The following is a 17,593-nucleotide window of genomic DNA, read 5'->3' on the forward strand; positions in this document are numbered from 1 at the left end:
GGCAGAATAAAACCAAAAACTCAAACCAGTTGCCATTGAGTCAAGAGTTGACTCATGTGTGTCAGTAGGTGTGTCAGTAGAATCGTGTTCCACAGGGTTTTCAGGGGCTGAGTTTTTGGACACAGATCGCTAAGCCTTTCTTCTGAGGCACCTTTGGGTAGGTTTGAACCGTCAACCTTCTGGTTAGTAGTCAAGTATTTAACCGTTTTTGCCACCCAGGGACTGGTAGGCAGAAAAAGGCCCTCAAAGATGTCCACGTCCTAATCCCTGGAACCTGTGAATGTGTCACCTCATGTGACAAAAGAGGTTTTGCAGATGTGGTTAAGGACCATGAGATGGGGAGATGATCCTGGGTTATCCAGTGGGCCCAATGCAATCACAGGGTCCTTCTAAGGGGGAGGCAGGAGGTCAGAGAAGAGAGAAGACGTAAGGGTGGAAGCAGAGGTCGGAGAGGAATGGAGTTGCTACCGTGCTGGCTCTGAAGATGGAGGAAGGGCCAGGAATAGGAGTAGCCTCTAGACCCTGGAAAAGGCAAGAAAACGGGATCTCCCCTCGAGCCTCCAGAAGGAGCCGGCCCTGCCGACACCTTGACTTTAACCCAGTGAGACAGACTTGGGACCTCTGACCTCCAGAACTGTAAGACAATAAACTTGTTTTCAAGCCTGAGATTGTGGTGATAATCACAACACCAACAGGAAGCTCAAACACCCCCAGTCAGCTTCCCTGCAGTCTTCCTGTCTCCATAAATGGCCACGCCATCCTTCCAGTTGCTGAGGCCAAAAACCTTAGAGTCATCTTGGCTCCACCTACATCCAATCCATCAGCAAATCCTGCAGGCCTGACCTTCCAAACACAGCCAGAATCTGCCCCCACCTCCACCCCTCCATGCTAACCCTGCGGTCGGGGCCACTTTCCTCTCTCCTGGACAGATGCTTCTACCCATGCACCGTCCCCATAGTCTCTATTCTCAACACAGGGGCCAAGGGGTCCTTCTAAATGAAGTCAGCCACCTCCTTCCTCAGCTGAAAACCTTTCTGTGAGTTCCTATCTCACAGCAGAGGGCAAAGTCCTCACACTGCCTGATGCCACTGGAACCCCATTACCACTGGGACGCAGCTATCTGCCCTCCCTCATGCACAGGCTCCAGCCCTGCTGGCTGCCCAGATGATCCTCAGACAGGCAGGACCCACTGCCAGGGCCTTTGCACTGACTGTGTCATCTGCCTGGAACTCCCTTCTCCTGATATCCACGAGGCTCCCTTCCATGCCTCCTTCAGGTCTTTGCTCCAATACAACTTTCTACTCAAAGCCGACCACTGCTGCTGTATTTAAAATGGCCCCCTCAACCCACTTGCTCTGCCTTGTTAATTTTCTATGGCATCTACCACCCAACATGCTAGATAGGTCGGGGGTTGGCAAACTCTGGCCTGCAGGCCAAACTCAGCCTGTGGCCTGTTTTGGGACTGCCTGTGAGCTAAGAATGGTTTTTACGCACTTAAGGGGTTATTTAAAATGAACAATCGAAAACAAAATAACAGAAAAGAAGACTATGCAACAGAGACCACACGGCCCGCAAAGCCTAAAACATTTAAGGTCTGGTCTTTACAGGAAAATTGGCGACTCCTGGTCTAGATAGCGAGCATGCTCAGTGTGCCTCCCCTCAGTAACTGGGAGCTCAGTAACAGGGAAGAGGCTTTGTCTGTCTCGTTTGCTGCTCTGTTCCCAGGACTTAAACAGTGCCTACAGGCAGAAGGCTCTCACTGTTAACACCTGCTGAATGAACAGCGAGCCTCAGTTTCCTCATCTGTGAATGGGCCCTGGGAGTGACTGCGTGGCAGGGCTGTCTTAGGATTAAAGGAGATCAAGAGCATCCTGAACCCAGCATACTGCCAGGCAAGTGGCAGGAGTTGAGAAAATGTTGCTCTGACCCAGAGTTACCTGGCTGAGAAGCTGTACATGTCCAACAAGGGTCTGCAGAGCCTCCGCAGTACCTGGGACAACCTGGCTTCGGCCCAAGAGAGTGTCAGGTGGGCGGCCTGCAGACAGAGGGCACAGAGAAAGCCTTAGGGCCGTGCCCACCTGGCCAGGCCCGTGTCCCATCCCCTCACCCCTCCTCACCAGCTCGAGGGTGTCCCTCATAGCTCCTAGGACCGGCCCAATGGGCCTTGGCTCCCCGTTGCTGAGCATCCCGGGCACCCAGGCCTGCAGCCACCGCACAGCTGTCTCAGCCCGCTCCCGCCACACCTCATCCAGGGGCCGCAGTGTTACCTCCAAGTAGGCATCCTTCAGCGTGGCCAGGGGCCCTGCAACAGGCAGTCACAACACTGGGAGCACTCAGGGCTCTGGCTGCAGGCAAGGGGGCATGGCCCGCACCCCAGGCCTAGGCCAGAAAACCAGCACTGCCTGATACCTGGCCTTGAGGAAGTAGGGCCTGCTACCTAGGATAAGGAGGTGGGGTGGGAGTAAGGCTGCGGGGTGGGGTGGTATAATAGAAATAAGGCTGCAAGTGGGGTGGAACAGTAGAAATAAGGCAGCAGGCTAGGAATAGGACAACAGAAATAAGGCTGTAGGCAGATGTGGGATGACAGAAATAAGGCTGGGGGTGGGGCAATAGAAATAAGGCAACGGGCATTAGAGACTGTGCAGTGAAGAGTTCATGTAGCAGACCTGACTGTGCTCCTTAGAAAGGCCTCCTTAGGCTGGCCCTTGGCTGGCATCTGGGAACTTGGATATCGGGAGGGCTCCCCGCATTCCCAGGGCTCATGTGCTTGGACTGTTTGTACAAACGATATGGTTGTGGCTGAACACCCCCTTTCCTTCAGGGAGTCTGGGATTTTGGTATGTGCCAGGGCAGGGGGTGCCTATGTGACCTGCCCCCAGTACAACCTGGGCGCTGAGTCTCTGAGCACTTCCCTGGTAGATATTTCACACATGGGGTCAAACCTCGTTGCTGGGGGAAGTTAAGTGCATCCTGTGGGGAGAAGCCTGGGAAGCCCTGCCTGGTGTCCCTGGACTTTGCTCCCTTTGCTGACTTTGCTTTGTATCCTTTCACTGTAATGAATTATGGCCGCAAGTACAACTCTATGCTGCATCCTGTGAGTCCTTGCACAGAATCACCCGACCGGGGGGTGGTCTTGGGAACCCCGACACAGAAGCAGGGGTGAGAGAACACTTATCAGCCCGTCAGAGGGACGCCCGCCTGGCTGCTGGGTAGGGTCTTGGGGGCTCCCAGCTGCACCAGGTACTCCTGGATTGAGGCGGGCCCAGGGGCTCCCAGCACTGCCAGTGGCTGCCGCACACTGATCAGGACAGAGGCCTTTAACCCCGCACAGCCACACTGCTGCTCTCTGCAGAACCAGAACCAGGCCCTGGAGACCACGGCAGAGGACCTAAGAGACACAAGGCTGTGTGTGCAAAAGACACCAGACAGCAGACAAAGAAACTTAGGCAGCAGTTCCAAAAGAAATAAGGCAGCAGGCATAGATCGGAGACCCGCAAGAAGAAAGCATGCAGCAGGGAAATGGAGGTGGCAGGTCCCTTAAGAAATAAGGCAGAGGATCTAAACAAAGATGGGCTGCAGGTCCCCAGGAAAACAGGGAGCATTTCTGACTCCTATAATGCCGTGTGCCCAGTGTGAGGGCCTGGGCTTGGGGGCCCTGGGGCTGGACATGGATTGGGGGGTGGTCTCGCCACCTCTGCCTCACTCACGGTCCAGCTCGCTCCGCAGCTGCTCCAGCCCCGCCTGCAGCCACTCTAGGGACAGCGGCAGGTGGTGGGTCAGCATCCGCCCAGCCTGGCTCTGGCTCCACAGTGAGGCCGCCGTCTGGCCACCTGCCTGTATGGCCTCTAGCCCTGCCTGGGACAGCTGTAGGAGGGGGCCTGCCACACTGTCCAGGGGGCCCATCAGCCGCACCTGAGCAGGGAAACCAACGCAGGGTCAGTGTGAGGGTCTGGGGCACAGAATGCTCCTGACCCTCTTAGCTGGGGTAGGATTCCTGGTGAGCCAGAGATGGGCCGGAGGGGGTTCTTTCCTTTCCCCAGGCATCCCCAATACCCTGACCTGGTCTACCTACCAGGCGCTGGGACCTCCTCACATAGGCGTCCAGGCTTCGGATCTTTTCCTCCAGCTGAACTTGTATCCTGGACCCAATGGCTGCGATCCTGGACTGTGGAGACAGAAGGGCCGGCTGTGGGCTCTAGGAGGGCCTCGGTGAGTGGATGAGTGGGTGGGGGGGGGCCCCAATATTGAAGATGAGGCAGGGATGAAGCAGACAGCAGGTACCCGGTGCCAGCCCCAAGGGCCTGAGGATGTATCCATCAGGCCGTGGGGTATCTGCTCTGGTTCTCTTGGCACTGCTGGACCCAAACAGTGTGGGGCTCCTGGCGATGTGGCCTCTGCCCAGGGTCAGTGACACCACTACCTGGGTCCTCTTACCTTCACGTGGCTCAGCAGGGCCACCCGGCAGCCATATGCAACCAAGCAGAGGCTCTGGTTGGCAGCCAGCAGGGCCAGGCGTCCCAGGGGCTGGCTGGGCTGCCCACCATCCTGGAGCAGGGCCTCCACCTCCACTGCTCGCCCCTGGGCACAGGCCCGCAGCACCATACTCTCCTCTCGGCTCCCTGGGGAATGGACCTGCTGTCACACCTGGCACTCCTCCATCAGCCTCTGGCTGCCACTCCTCCTCCCCTCCATAGCCTTCCATAGCTCCCCACTGCCCGTGGATTTAAGGGCCTCAAACTGTGCCACCTAATCAGCCTTCTGACTCACCTGGTGCCTACATTGTGCTTCCTCCACTGCCCCCCACCCTGCCCACCTATCTCTCATCCAAACCCTCCCCAGTCTCAGGAGCAGGAAGTACGTTGCCTCCAGGCTAGGGGTCATTAAGTCCTAATGGGACTCTCAACACTACATATTTGTACTCCCTGGGGCCAAGGTATGGCCCTGCCCCAGTGGCTGAGCCGAGACCTGGCCATTCCGCTCGCTCTGCACTCACCTTCCTCGTGACCCACAGAGGCCTGCAGGCAGCTCAGGGCCCGTGACACTGACAGCCCCACCTTCTCACGCCCGCTGTCCACGCTGCCTTCCAGCCAGAGCAGACTCTGGGCGTCCGAGGCGGAGACGCCCCCCTGTAGGCTGAGCTTCGGCACCCTGGGGCATCGGAGCTAGAGGGGCAGAGTGGGTCTGAGTGGGGCCCAGCCAACCTGTGCCCTGGTCTCGGTACCCTGCCAGCCCAGGCCTGGGAACGGGCCCGTTGGGGAAGCTGAGGTGGCTGTGGGGCGGGGATGGATGGTAACACTGTACCCCATTATCTCCAGGGGCCCTGAGCCCCCTAGCTTGCCCTAGCCACAGGGCCAGAATTCCCACCCTTTGCAGAAAATGACTATTAAAAGAGCACGTGGGAGCCCATCAAGCCCAGCACTGCCAGCCGGGGAGTTAAAAATTACTGCTGCTTGAGCCCTACCCCAGAGATTCTGATTTAACTGGTCTGGGGGGCACAGGCTTTAGCATTTTTAGCAATCCGAGTGCCAGGTGTTTCTATCTGCAGCCCACGTTTTCTATGTTCACAGGAGACTCACTGCAGATGTCTTAGCAAGTTCAAGGGAACATTGTGAGCCACATCTGGCAGAAAGCCCTGGTCACTGGGCAGTTGTAACCAGCAGAGATTCGATTTGTTTATCCAAATCCTTGAGAGAGCCTAGACTTGGAGTGTACAGGACAGGTAAGTTCTGAACAGGGTGCGGCAAAGACAGGAAGGCCTGCAGGGGTCCTAAGAGAAGGTAAACCTGGTGGAGGGCAGGGACGGCAGCCAGTGGACTGATCTAGAAGCAGTGGGGTTCAGGCCTGGACTCAGCTTTATTCTAGTCCAGACACTGCAACTAAAAAGCTGTGCAACCTTGAAAAATTGTATCACCCTCTCTGGGCCTCGGTTTGAAAATCTGTAGAACTAAACAAAAAAAACAAAACTATTGACATCAAGTTGATTCCTACTCATAGTGACCCAATAGGACAGAGTAGAACTGCTCCCATAGGGCTTCCAAGGCTGTAAATCTTTATGAAAGCAGACTGCCACATCTTTCTCCTGCAGAGTGGCTGGTGGGTTCGACCCAGCGACCTTCCAGTTAGCAACCAAGTGCTTAATCACTACACCACCAGGGCTCGTATCTGTAGAACAGTGGTCCTCAAAATTTAGTGTGTATCAGAACTACCTCTGTGTGTGTACGTGCGTGTTTATGAAACATGCAGATTCCTGGGTTTCCTTCCCCAAAGATTTCTGTGGTGTTAGGTTGGAGAGGAGCTCATGAATGTATATCTTCAGCAGTACACAAGATGAGCCTGATAGGGGCGTCTGCAGACCACGCTTCACATTTGGGAGTCCTGGATACCCACCGTCCCACCCCTGTCCCCAGCTGTCATCTGAGCCCTGTCCCTCTATCACTAAAGAGCAGAATGGCAGTGACTGTCCTGGGCATCTTAGCCCCTCTAAATCTGTCCCTCCTCTGTATATGGGGTCACTGGGTTGGTGTAAAAAAACAAATCCATTGCCTTTGAGTAGACTGTGACTCGTTGCGACCCCATGTGTTACAGAGTAGAACTGCTCCGTAGGGTTTTTTTTTTTTTTTTTGGCTGTTATCTTTACTAAAGCAGTTCACCAGGGCTTTTTTTCATGGTGCCACTGGGTGGGTTGAGCCACCAACCTTTAGGTTAACAAACCATTTGGGCAACCCAGGGACTTGCATTGGTGTAAGAGCCTGAGAAAGGCCTCTGTCCCACTCCTTGGACCCCCAAATGGGGCAAGCAAAGAGAGGGAAGGCAAGAGAGAAAGGGTATAGGAGGAGCACTGGGGAACAGAAGGCTGGCCCTCACTGAGCCGACCCTGGGGGGTATGTGCCAGGCCTCTGATTCTGGAAGGCAGGTGCTGGTGCACCAGGGGCTTGGCTGGGTAACTGGGAAGCGAGAGTCAGCCCTGGAGAACCCCAGAAAGAAACCACCATGCCTGCTGGGCTTGGAGAAGGGACCAAGTGGGCTCCCAACCCAGAAATGCCATCCTCAAGGGAGGGATGAGGTGCGGGGATGGAAACCCCATCTTGTGAGCACCTACTATTTGCCAGGCACTGTGCATACACTGTCTCTTTCCCACCCAACAACTCTACAGAGGAGTGGGCACTTATTCCTATTTGATAGAGGGGAAGACTGGGGCTCAGGGAAGTCACAAGATCTACAGCCCTGGAGAAACAGGCAGGCTACAGGAGTCTGGCTGCAGCACTGGCTAGCACCTGAGCTGTGCTGGGAGAGGGGAGGGAGCCCAAGAGCCTTCACAATGTATCTCACCTAACCCCAAAGACCACCTTCAAAGAACACCTGATCCCCACCTATGGAGAAGGATACCCACGTACGGAGGCTGAGAGAGGGAGACACAGCTCTATTCCTTTCTACCTCCCTGGGCCAGTGGGTGGGGGAGGAGGAGATTGGACCTATACTATCTAATAACAATAATAAAACCAAACCAGTCGTGTCAAGTTGATTCTGACTCATGGCAACCCCATGTGTGCAGAGTAGAACTGCTCCACAGGGTTTTCACGGCACCTTTCAGTTGGCAGTGATATGTAACCATTTGCGCTGCTCAAGGACTCCATGATAATAATTGTTGTTGTTGTTAGGTACCACCAAGTCAATTCTGACTCATAGGCACCGCATGTGACAGAGTAAAACTGCCCCATAGAGTTTTCTAGGCTGTAAACTTTACAGGAACAGATTGCCTGGTCTTTCTTGCAGAGCTGCTGGGTGGGATCGAAGAACCAGCCTTTTGGTTAGCAGCTGAGTGCTGAACCATTGTACCACCAGGGCTCCTTAATAACAGCTCATACTTACTAAGTGGCTGCTCTGTACCAGACACCCTTGTACGCAATCTACACATTTTAATACATTCAATCCTTATAGTATTAATCCCATGTGAAGTAAAAAAAAAAAAAAAAAACCTGCTGCCCTTGAGTAGATTCCAACTCATTGCGACCCTATAGAACAGAGTAGAACTGCTCCACAGGGTCTCCCAAGCTCTTAACCACTACACCCCCAGGGCTCCATGTGAGATGAAAACCAAAAAAACCCATTTCCTTTGAGTTAATTCTGACTCACAGCCACCTTATACGACAGAGTAGAACCGCCCCATAGAGTTTCCAAGGAGCACCTGGATTCAAACTGCCGACCTTTTAGTTAGCAGCCATAGCTCTTAACCACTACACCACCAGAGTTCCCATATGAGATAAGGTTGATGCAATTTTTAATCTCCATTTTACAGGGAAGGAAACTGAGGCACAGAGAGGTGAACTAAGTTGCGAGGTAGGAAGAGCCTGGGCTAGGATTCAAATCCGGAAAGTCCAGCTGCAGCCTTTTGGTTATAGGAAGGGCTGGATGTTAGGGGTGAAGGAGTAGCCGCTTTTTTATCTGGTGGTCAGTGGGTCCAACCCAGGGTTAAGTCCTGATCCCCTACCCGTGTCAGCCTGCAATTCTGAGGATAGCCACTAGATGGCAGGACCACCCAGGCAGGGGTGGGCCTGTTGAGAGGGAGGGCTGTCAGGGCACCTTTCCATGGGGCAGGCAGACTTGGCCTAATGGGGGGTCCCACCCACCTCCAGCTTGCCAGAGAAGTCCGGTGCCTGGGGATTGCTGGGACTGCGGAGGGTCAGACTCAGGTGCAGGCCGTGGTCCGGGTCAGGGGCAAGGCCCAGCAGGCAATGGGAGCGCAGCAGAAGCCCACCACGGCCCAGGGTGTGCTCCCCAGAGACCAAGAGGGCCTGAAACAAGAGGCTAGGTGAGCAGTCACGGGGCCCAGGGCATGCTCCCTGGAGACTGAGAAGGCCTGGGATGAGAGGGTGGTGCAAAGTCAGGGGGCCCAGGGTGTGCTCCCCAGAGACTGAGGGTCTGGGATGAGAAGGTCAGGAGGGCCCAGAGGCGGCAGCCTCCTCTCTGCCACTGCCCTGGGCTGGGCCACCATTCCTCATGCCAGGCCTGTCCCAGCAGCCTCCTGTCCAGTCTCCCAGCCTCCACCCCTGCCCCAGCCCACAGCCCTTCTACCGCTGGGCAGCTGGATTGACCTTTAAGAAAATGCGCATCAGGCATTATTTCCCTGCTGAAAGCCCTCTGCCTTCCCACTGCACAGAAGAAAGTCCAGTCTCTTTGGCTTGGCCTACGGGCCTGTGTTATCCTCTTGACCTCACCTCCTACCCTTTATGTGGGGTGCCCTGTGCTCCTCAAACACACTAAGCAAGACCCCACCACAGGGCCTTTGTACTGGCTATTCCTTCAGGGCTTGTCAGCAAGCCCCCCACAATCACCTGCCCTTTCCCTTGCTTCATTCCATCATAGCGTTCACCACGCCCTGACCATATCTCATGTGACTCTCTTCTCTTCTTCACCCCACTGGAATGTGAGGTCCAGAAGGGTAGAAACTGAGCCTGTCTCTTTCACCATCTGTGGCACTGCACCTACAACAGGGCCTGGCATATGTGAGCCCTCCAGTGTTTTCTGAATGAATGGATGAGTAGACAGGAGTTAGCAAACTATGGCTCATGGGCCAAATCTGGCCCACTGCCTGTTTTTGTAAATAAAGTTTTTTAGGACACAATCAGATCTATTCTTTGAGGTATTATCTATGGCTGCTTTGGTATTACACGGCTGAGTTGAGTAATCGTGACAGAGATTGTATGGCCTGAATTTACTGTCTGGCCTTTACAGAGAAACTTTGCAACCCTTTGGATGGATGGATGGATAGACAGTTGGATAGATGGATGGATAGATGGGTAGACAGAGGGACAAATAGTTGGGTGGGTGGGAGGGTGGGTAGGTGGATGGATGAATGAACAGGTAAGTGAGAGGGTGGGTGGATAGATGGATGGGTGGGAGGGTGGAGGAAGGAAGGAACTAAACCAGCTGACAAACCAGGAGCAGTGTCTGGTGGAGGAATCAGTCCCAACAGCTTACCTAATAATGCTGATGGTAAGAGCATTTTTCTCTTATGGTCCAGGCACCGTGCTAAGTTCTCCTCTCACAGCTCTAACTCCCACAAACAGCTCAAGCGCTGGAACCTATTGCTTTTTGCGTTCCTCGATGTAACCCCCAAGGCTCACAGAGGAGACGTGCCTGCCTGCACTCCCCAGCCAGCAGATGGCACAGCCTGCATGCTGCGGGTACCCCCTCTCCCCTCACCCCTGGTCCCTGGTCCCCAGGGCACTCACCCTGGGCAGGCCGCAGAGCCCCACAGAGAAGGTATGGTGCAGCCAGTGGGTGTAGTCAGTCTCCACCTCTCCCCAGAAGCTCTGCTGGGCACAGGTGGCCAGGAAGATGTGCTCCAGCATGACCTCTGCATGGATTTTGTCTAGTTGGGGCCCCTGATGCCTCTGGGAACAAAGGGCACCGTGGGAAAGGGGGTGCGTTGTATTGGAGAAAAGAATGGCCACGCTCGTGCTGATGCCCTGGGCACAGCCAGGTCCAAAGTCCAAGACCCTTTCCCAGACAGGAGGAGGTGCCAGAAATCCCACTATTAAAACCCTCATCAGAGAGCTTCAGCCCAGTTTACAGAGGAGACAACTGAGGCCCAGAGAGGAGAAACCGTGGTGGGAGACCCCAGAGGAGCAAAGGGGCTTTCGAGGTCATCTGTCTCCATTTTTTCCACCACCTGGTTCCTGCCCCAGGCTCGGAAGAACAGCACTCAACCCTACCAGGAGGGCCATGGTTCTGGAGGACACCCCATCCCTGACAGCTCTGGGCACCTGGGCTCCCAACCTCCCGCTTCAAGCTCCCAAGGGTACCTTGCTTTCCTTATCTCCTACAGCCCTCACTGTATTCCAGTCAGGAAGGGATTAGCACACCCATTTTACAGATAAGAACACCAAGGCTCACAGCAGAGAAGTAAATTGCCCAGGGTCCTGCAGAACAGCTAGCACTCGTACCCAGGACCACCTGGCCCCAAAGCCGGGCGCTTTCTGCAGTGGGGGAATTGTCCTGTGGGGGTGTGCCCAAGGCCCACACCCAAGCCCTCACCTCATATGTCAGGTTCTGTTGCACCCGGTGTCGGTCCCAGGACAGGTCAAGGTGCTCGCTGAACATGGTTGGAGTCTGCATTAAGGCCCCACAGGCCTTGAGGGCACCTAGGCCCAGGGTTTCCTGGAGCTGGGGGGGAAGAGAATGGGCATGTGACTTGGGGACAGCAAAGAGGCTGGAGGAAGGGAGAGAGAGCCCTGTGCCTGCTCAGCAGTCTAGCCAGTGCCTACCTGCCCCATGGAGGCATCCAGGCAGCTGTCCCAGGTGGTACTGTGCGCAGAGGACCTGTTGGCCCAGGTGAGTGCCAAGGTCACGGCCTGCCCTTGGTTCCAGGCAAGCTGCACCTGTGTTAAGATGGGGACCAGTGGTGGTGAGGGGGCTGGGGGACATGGAGAGGCTGTTGCCCACTCCCTCCCCTCCCTGCTCATATCTGCAAGAGCTCAGAGCCCTGCCCAGACTGGGAGATTAGAAATATTTGAATGGAATACACCTCATCGTCCATATGCAGACATGGCTTGTCCATGAAATCCACAGAATGAAAGCCACTGGGAGGTCAGCACATCCCACTTACCTGCCATCTCTGCCTGCTGCCCGTACTCTCAGCAAGGCCCCTGGCCTCAGCGTGCCGCCAGGAGAGGTGGAAGGGGTGAGCCAGGGCCAGGTGGGCAGCCAGTTTGCCCTGCCTCAGCTGCAGCAAGGAGGAGAGCAGCACCTGGGGAGGGCACAGGCTAAGCCTAGGGGGGCCATCCCTCCTCCCCCTCCCCACCCCACACAGACAACCTTCATCATCAAGGTCAAGGGTGTACAGGCATCTGGCTCTGGGCACAAAATCCCAAACTGTGGGAGGCCCTCAGAAAGCTCCAGCCCATTTCACAGAAAAGGAAAGTGAGGCCTGGGGAGGAGCAGACACGAATAAGTGTGTGATTGAAGGTGGTACATGTGGGGGCTGAGGACACAAGCGCTGGAGCCATTTACAGGTTCAAACCTCAGCCCCACCTCCTCTAGCTCTGTGATTCTGGGCAAGTTACTGCACCATTCTGTGCTCCAACTTCACCTTCTGAAAATGGGGCTAACAATAGCACTGAGTGGATGGGGTTGATGTGGGGGTAAATAGCATGGCTCTTGGCATTGGAAACCATGGTGGCATAGTGATTAAGAGTTTGGCTGCTAACCAAAAGGTTGGCAGTTCGAATCCACCAGCTGCTCTTTGGAGCAGTTCTACTGTCCTATAGCAGTTCTACATTCCTATAGCAATGAATTGGAATTGACTCTGTGGCAATGGGTCCTTTTTTTTTTTTTTTTGGCATGGGATAAGTGCCCAGTATGTGCCGGTCACTATTATTAGATTTATTATTGTTATTGCTGCTGTTGTAAAGGTGTTGTTGGAACCCAGGGCTCCTGCCCCCCACCCAGGGCCTTCCCCACAGTCCCTTGGAGACTGGCCTGAACAGGCAGGCCCTGGGGAAGTCTCCTCTGGCAGGGGCAGGGCCCTGGGTGTCCCCTTCAGGCGGCGAGAGTTCATCTCCACCTGCTCCCCAGGGTCCCCTTCTAGCTCCGATGCCTACCTACCTGGCCCTTGCCTTCCCAGCCGATGACCAGGTTGTCCCTGTGGCTGTGCCCTGAATGCTCCGAGGAGAGGCGGAGGCTGCAGTGCCTTGGTAGGGTGTGTGGCAGCGGGTGGGTGAGCTCCACTGGACAGAGGAGTAGGCACATGAGGCCAAGGATGTCATCTGAGACCGAGGGGGCTCAGAGAGTTTCAGCTGACACTGCTGCTCACTGGGCAGGTGGCCCCTCCAGCCAGGTGTGGGTGCTTGGAGCCATGAACTCAAGTAGTTTTCACAAAATCCAGGTGCTACTTGTCCACTTAGTCACCCCACACTCAACACGATCCCTAACTGGCCTCAAATCTCTGCCTGTCCTTTGTCCATACTCTCTGCAATGACACTCTGCAGCTCCCCCATCGAGAGGTGATTCAGTTTCCCCAGCCCTTCGATCTTGGCGGCCTCACACGAGCCAAGGCCACTTAAGGCCTTGTTCCTTCCACTCGCTCTCTCGGCGCCCTGCCCAGCCACCGAGAGAGCAGACCCAGGCTGGCCCACTGGACGACTGGCCACCCAGAGGGCAGGTCGGTGGTTTCAGGCAAAGCCGTCTGTTATAGGGTGAACTGTATCCCCCCAAAAGAAATGTGGGAGTCTCAACCCCTGTACCTGTAAATATGACCCTGTTTGGAAATGGGGGTTTCTGTTTGTTATGTTAATGAGGTCACACCAGAGTAGGGTGGGTCCTAAACCTAATCACTTCTGCCATGTGTCTTACCGAAGGAGAACAGACACAAACAGACACACAGAGGGAAGACAGACACCACATAAGGACCTGTCTGCAAACAAAGGAACCCGAGGATTGCAGCTGACACCAGAAACTAGGAGAGAGGCCACAGAAGGAATCGACATAACTGAGACCCTGATTTGGACTTTTAACCTCCAGGACTTTGAGAAAAGAAATTTCTGTTCTTTAAAGCCACTCACTCGTAGTATTTTTGTTACAGCAGCACTAAGTGACTAATACACCATCCTAGATCAGCTATCCCCCAGGCAAGTGAGAGAGCCCAGCCAAAATCAGCAGAGCCACTTAGCCCCCTGGAGCAACCTCGATGCTGAGTGAGTCCAACTGTGACCAGACCACCCAGATGATCTGAAGATCCATGAGCAGTGATACACACTTACTGTCTTAAGCCTGGGAAACCCTGGTGGCTAGTGTTTAAGAGCTATGGCTGCTAACCAAAAGGTTGGCAGTTTGAATCCACCAGGTGCCCCTTGGAAACTCCTGTTCCAGTTCTACTCTGTCCTATAGGGTCGCTATGGGTCAGAATCAACTCGACAGCAATGAGTTTGATTTTGAATTTGGTCTTAAGCCCCTGAATTTCAGGATGGCTTGCTACGCACCAGTAGCTGACTGATACAGTCCCTCTACTCAACAACCTGTAATGCTCCGAGACACCTCCCACTCACAGGCTCCCCACAACCACTGTGCCATGGTCAGGTCAGCCATCCCATGCCCTCATTCCATCTTGGGGCCTGATACAGGTGGCATCCCCAAAGCCAAGACCTCACAGGCTGCCAGTCCCCTGGCCCAGCTTTTCTCCCCTTCCCCTCCTGGCTGAGTCTCTGCCCTGACGTCCTGCATCACTTGACCCTATCTTGAGAGTACACCAATTGCTCTTGCTTCCCAGACCCCCTGAGTCTGCCCCATTGAGGGTAGGCAGTGGCCATCTCGGCACCCTCTGAGGTCTCACAGACAGGATCTAGGGGCTGTGCCCACAGACACAGGCATTAGCTGGTTCTCAGGGCATCGCCTGGCCATCCAGTCCAAAGAACGCTGACCACACTTGTGCAACCCACACGCAGAGCTATAGCTCTTCACTCCCTCAACACTCTGACCCATCAACTCCAGGGCTCTGTAACCACAGTGTGGGGGCCACAGGCTCCCAAGGGTGGGACTCCCTCCTTCACTCTGCTCAGCCCATGCAGTGCGGCCAACCTCTGCAAGGGTTCCTGTGGTCCCTGTGTGCACACATGCATGCACACACATACACATGCATGTGTACACAGGTGCACACATGCACCCGTATACACATGCAAGCACACATATGCACACAAACACACACACGTATACACATGCACGACACACGTGTGCATGCACATACACACCGTCTTGACTTGCCAAGGATTTACACCTTTCCTCTGCACCACAGGGTACACGTGGCAAACATGACTGGAGAATTCCATCAGGCCACCCTGTCAGCTGTGCCTCCAGGCTGAGGTCTGCACTGTGTCTCCTGCTTGGCAGGGTCAGCAGGTCAGATTCTGCTCTGTGCTAAGGGCGCTCCTCAAACAGAAACTGACAGTCTATGTTGCTACAAAAGCCTGGGGGGCCTCTTTCTTGCAGGGCCCCAGGGTCCTGGGTTCCACTGCTGGGCCGCTGTGAGGAAGTCCCTGAGACAGCTCTTACCTTCCTGCCAACACTTAGTGGCCAGCCGGGCACCCAGACCACACCTTCCACACCTTGCTCCCTTCTTGCTGTCCCAACACACTCAGAACAAACCCCAACTCCCCATCAGGGGCCGAGACCCTGTGTGACACCCATATCATCCCCCCTCTCTCCCTGTTCCTCCTGCACTCCATACCAGCCACGCAGGCCTCACTGCTGTTGCTCCAGCACTCCAAGCTATTCTCACCCGTGGGCCTTTGCACCTGCTGTTACTTCCTCAGACTGTCACCACGGCCAGCTCCTCCTCATCATTCAGGCCTCACTCAAACATCCCCCGCTCAGAGAGGTCTCCCTAGGCCCCAGCTGACCCTGCACCCCAAAGCCAAAGGCTGCTTGCTTTCCCGGCCCTTCTCACCTTTGAAAGTGGCCATGTTCTGACATTATTTTGTTCACGTGTTTCCCTGCTTACTACCTGTCCTGAGGGCAGGGGTCTGGCTGATCTTATTTCCTGGTGGCTTCCCAGTGCTGGGAACAATGCCCGAGGTAAGTGGGCACTCAATAATTGCTTACTGAATGAGTGGGTTGGTGGGTAGGGCACCACTCAGCAGCTGCCTGCAGCTCCACGACACTCACCCTGCAGGCTGAAGTCCCCAGTGGGCCTGAGGAAGAATCCGGTGAGGCTCCCATTAAGGGCCACTTCCTGGCCATCCCACAGCAGCATCTGGCGCAGGACAAAGGTCCCACGGGCTCGCTCGTATACTGTCTGCAGGACCAGCTCCCTGGGCAGGGCACTGAGCTGGAAGAGGAAGATGGAGCTGGGGTCATGGGGTAACCCAGGCCATGGGGCTGCCTGGGGCGAGAAAGGAAGAGAAGGTTTTAGAGGAAAACCAGGAAACATCTGTGGAGCATCTGCGGTTTACTGAGTCCTTATATACATTCAAAAAACCAAACCTGTTGCCGTTGAGTTAATGGTGGGTTTGAGCCACCAACCTTCGGGATCGCAACCAAGCACTTTAACCCCTGTGGCACCAGAGCTCCTTACGTGCAATCGGGGATGAAACAGCCACCCAGGTTCAATTCCTGCCTAATGCTCCTCATGTGCAGCTACCACCCATCTATCAGTGGAGGTCTGCATGTTGCTCTGATGCTAAACGGGATTCAGTGGAGCTTCCGGACTAAGACAGACTAGGAAGAAAGGCCTGGTGATCTGTTTCTGAAAATCTGTCAATAAAAATCCTATGGGTCCCTGAGACCGGAAGAACTAGATGGTACCCAGCTATAACCGATGACTGCCCTGACAGGGAACACAGAGAACCCCTGAGGGAGCAAGAGAGTAGTGGGATGCACTCAAATTCTTGTAAAAAGACCGACGTAATGATCTGACTGAGACTAGAAGGACCCCAGAAGTCATGGTCCCCAGACCTTCTGTTAGTCCAAGACAGGAACCATTCCCAAAGCCAACTCTTCAGACAGGGATTGGCCTGGACTATGAGATAGAAAATGATACTAGTGAGGAGTGAGCTTCTTAGGTCCAGTAGACACATGAGACTATGTGGGCAGCTCCTGTCTGGAAGGGAGATGAGAAGGCAGAGTGGAACAGGAGCTGGCTGAATGGACACAGAAATACAGGGTGGAGAGAAGGAGTGTGCTGTCTCATTAGAGGGAGAGCAACTAGGAGTATATAGCAAGATATATATAAATTTTTGTATGAAAGACTGCCTTGATTTTTAAACTTTCACTTAAAGCACACACAAAAAATTTTTTTTTAATTGCACAAAAGAAAAACAAAAAAAACCCTACAGGTCACAATGGTCCAATCTACAATCAATCATGGGGATGGCACAGGACAGGGCAGCATTTTATTTTGTTGTGTATGGGGTTGCCATGAGTTGGGGGCCAGCCTGATGGCAGCTCACAAGAACAACAAAGCTAGGCACGGCAGATGATGTATAGAAAGGGAGTAAGTGGCGGGGGAAGTAGAACCCACAGGAGACTGCATAGCCCCACCTCTCGGCTCCCTTCGAAGCTGTGTGGCCTTGGGCAAGTTCCCTAACCTCTCTGAACCTGTTTCCTCATGTATAAAACGAGAGTAAAAATAACAGAGCCCACCTCGTCAAGATCATGTGAATGATGTGGCCAGCCCGGGGCCAGACCCATGGAAAGAGCCAAGTAGGAGCTACTGTAGCTGGTATTATCATCTGTCAAACATTTGGCAGCAGTTACCATGTGCCTCCCCCATGCTGTACAATGACAGGAGCTGATCCCTGCCCTGAAGGGGCTCCCAGGCTGGTGGGGGAGATGGTCACACAGACAGAAGGTGATGGGACAGGTGACAAGGGCAGCCACAAGAGATACTCAAGGGACACAGGACCATGGAGAAGGAGGCTGGTGGACAAAGCAGGGAAGGGCATTCCAGGCAGAGGGAATAGCCTGTGCAAAGGCTCAGAGGGTGGAAATGTCCCCGCCTGTGGGTGCCATGGTTGAAGGGTGGCTTGAGAGCACTGCAATGGGAGCATTGGAAGGGGGTTTATAAATATCTCTTGAACCCACCACTACTGCCTCCACATTG

At 54.5% G+C, this 17,593-nt stretch overlaps 1 protein-coding gene across 1 annotated transcript in view; it reads right to left on the minus strand.

Moving 5' to 3' along the window:
• Positions 1–17,593, minus strand: part of LOC126087495 (uncharacterized) — a 153,667-nt gene that overhangs the window by 13,601 nt on the left and 122,473 nt on the right. Inside the window, exons 53-65 of the mRNA XM_049905028.1 lie at positions 15,658–15,820; positions 12,607–12,728; positions 11,609–11,749; positions 11,268–11,381; positions 11,038–11,166; positions 10,233–10,394; positions 8,628–8,792; positions 4,994–5,162; positions 4,435–4,619; positions 4,073–4,165; positions 3,708–3,912; positions 2,118–2,302; positions 1,938–2,035 (exon numbers count right to left, since the gene is read on the minus strand). Coding sequence (XP_049760985.1) covers positions 1,938–2,035; positions 2,118–2,302; positions 3,708–3,912; positions 4,073–4,165; positions 4,435–4,619; positions 4,994–5,162; positions 8,628–8,792; positions 10,233–10,394; positions 11,038–11,166; positions 11,268–11,381; positions 11,609–11,749; positions 12,607–12,728; positions 15,658–15,820 — 1,931 coding nt within the window. The remainder of the gene's footprint in view (positions 1–1,937; positions 2,036–2,117; positions 2,303–3,707; positions 3,913–4,072; positions 4,166–4,434; positions 4,620–4,993; positions 5,163–8,627; positions 8,793–10,232; positions 10,395–11,037; positions 11,167–11,267; positions 11,382–11,608; positions 11,750–12,606; positions 12,729–15,657; positions 15,821–17,593) is intronic.

Source organism: Elephas maximus, chromosome 12 (assembly GCF_024166365.1).
Source record: "Elephas maximus indicus isolate mEleMax1 chromosome 12, mEleMax1 primary haplotype, whole genome shotgun sequence".
Lineage (NCBI taxonomy): Eukaryota > Metazoa > Chordata > Mammalia > Proboscidea > Elephantidae > Elephas > Elephas maximus.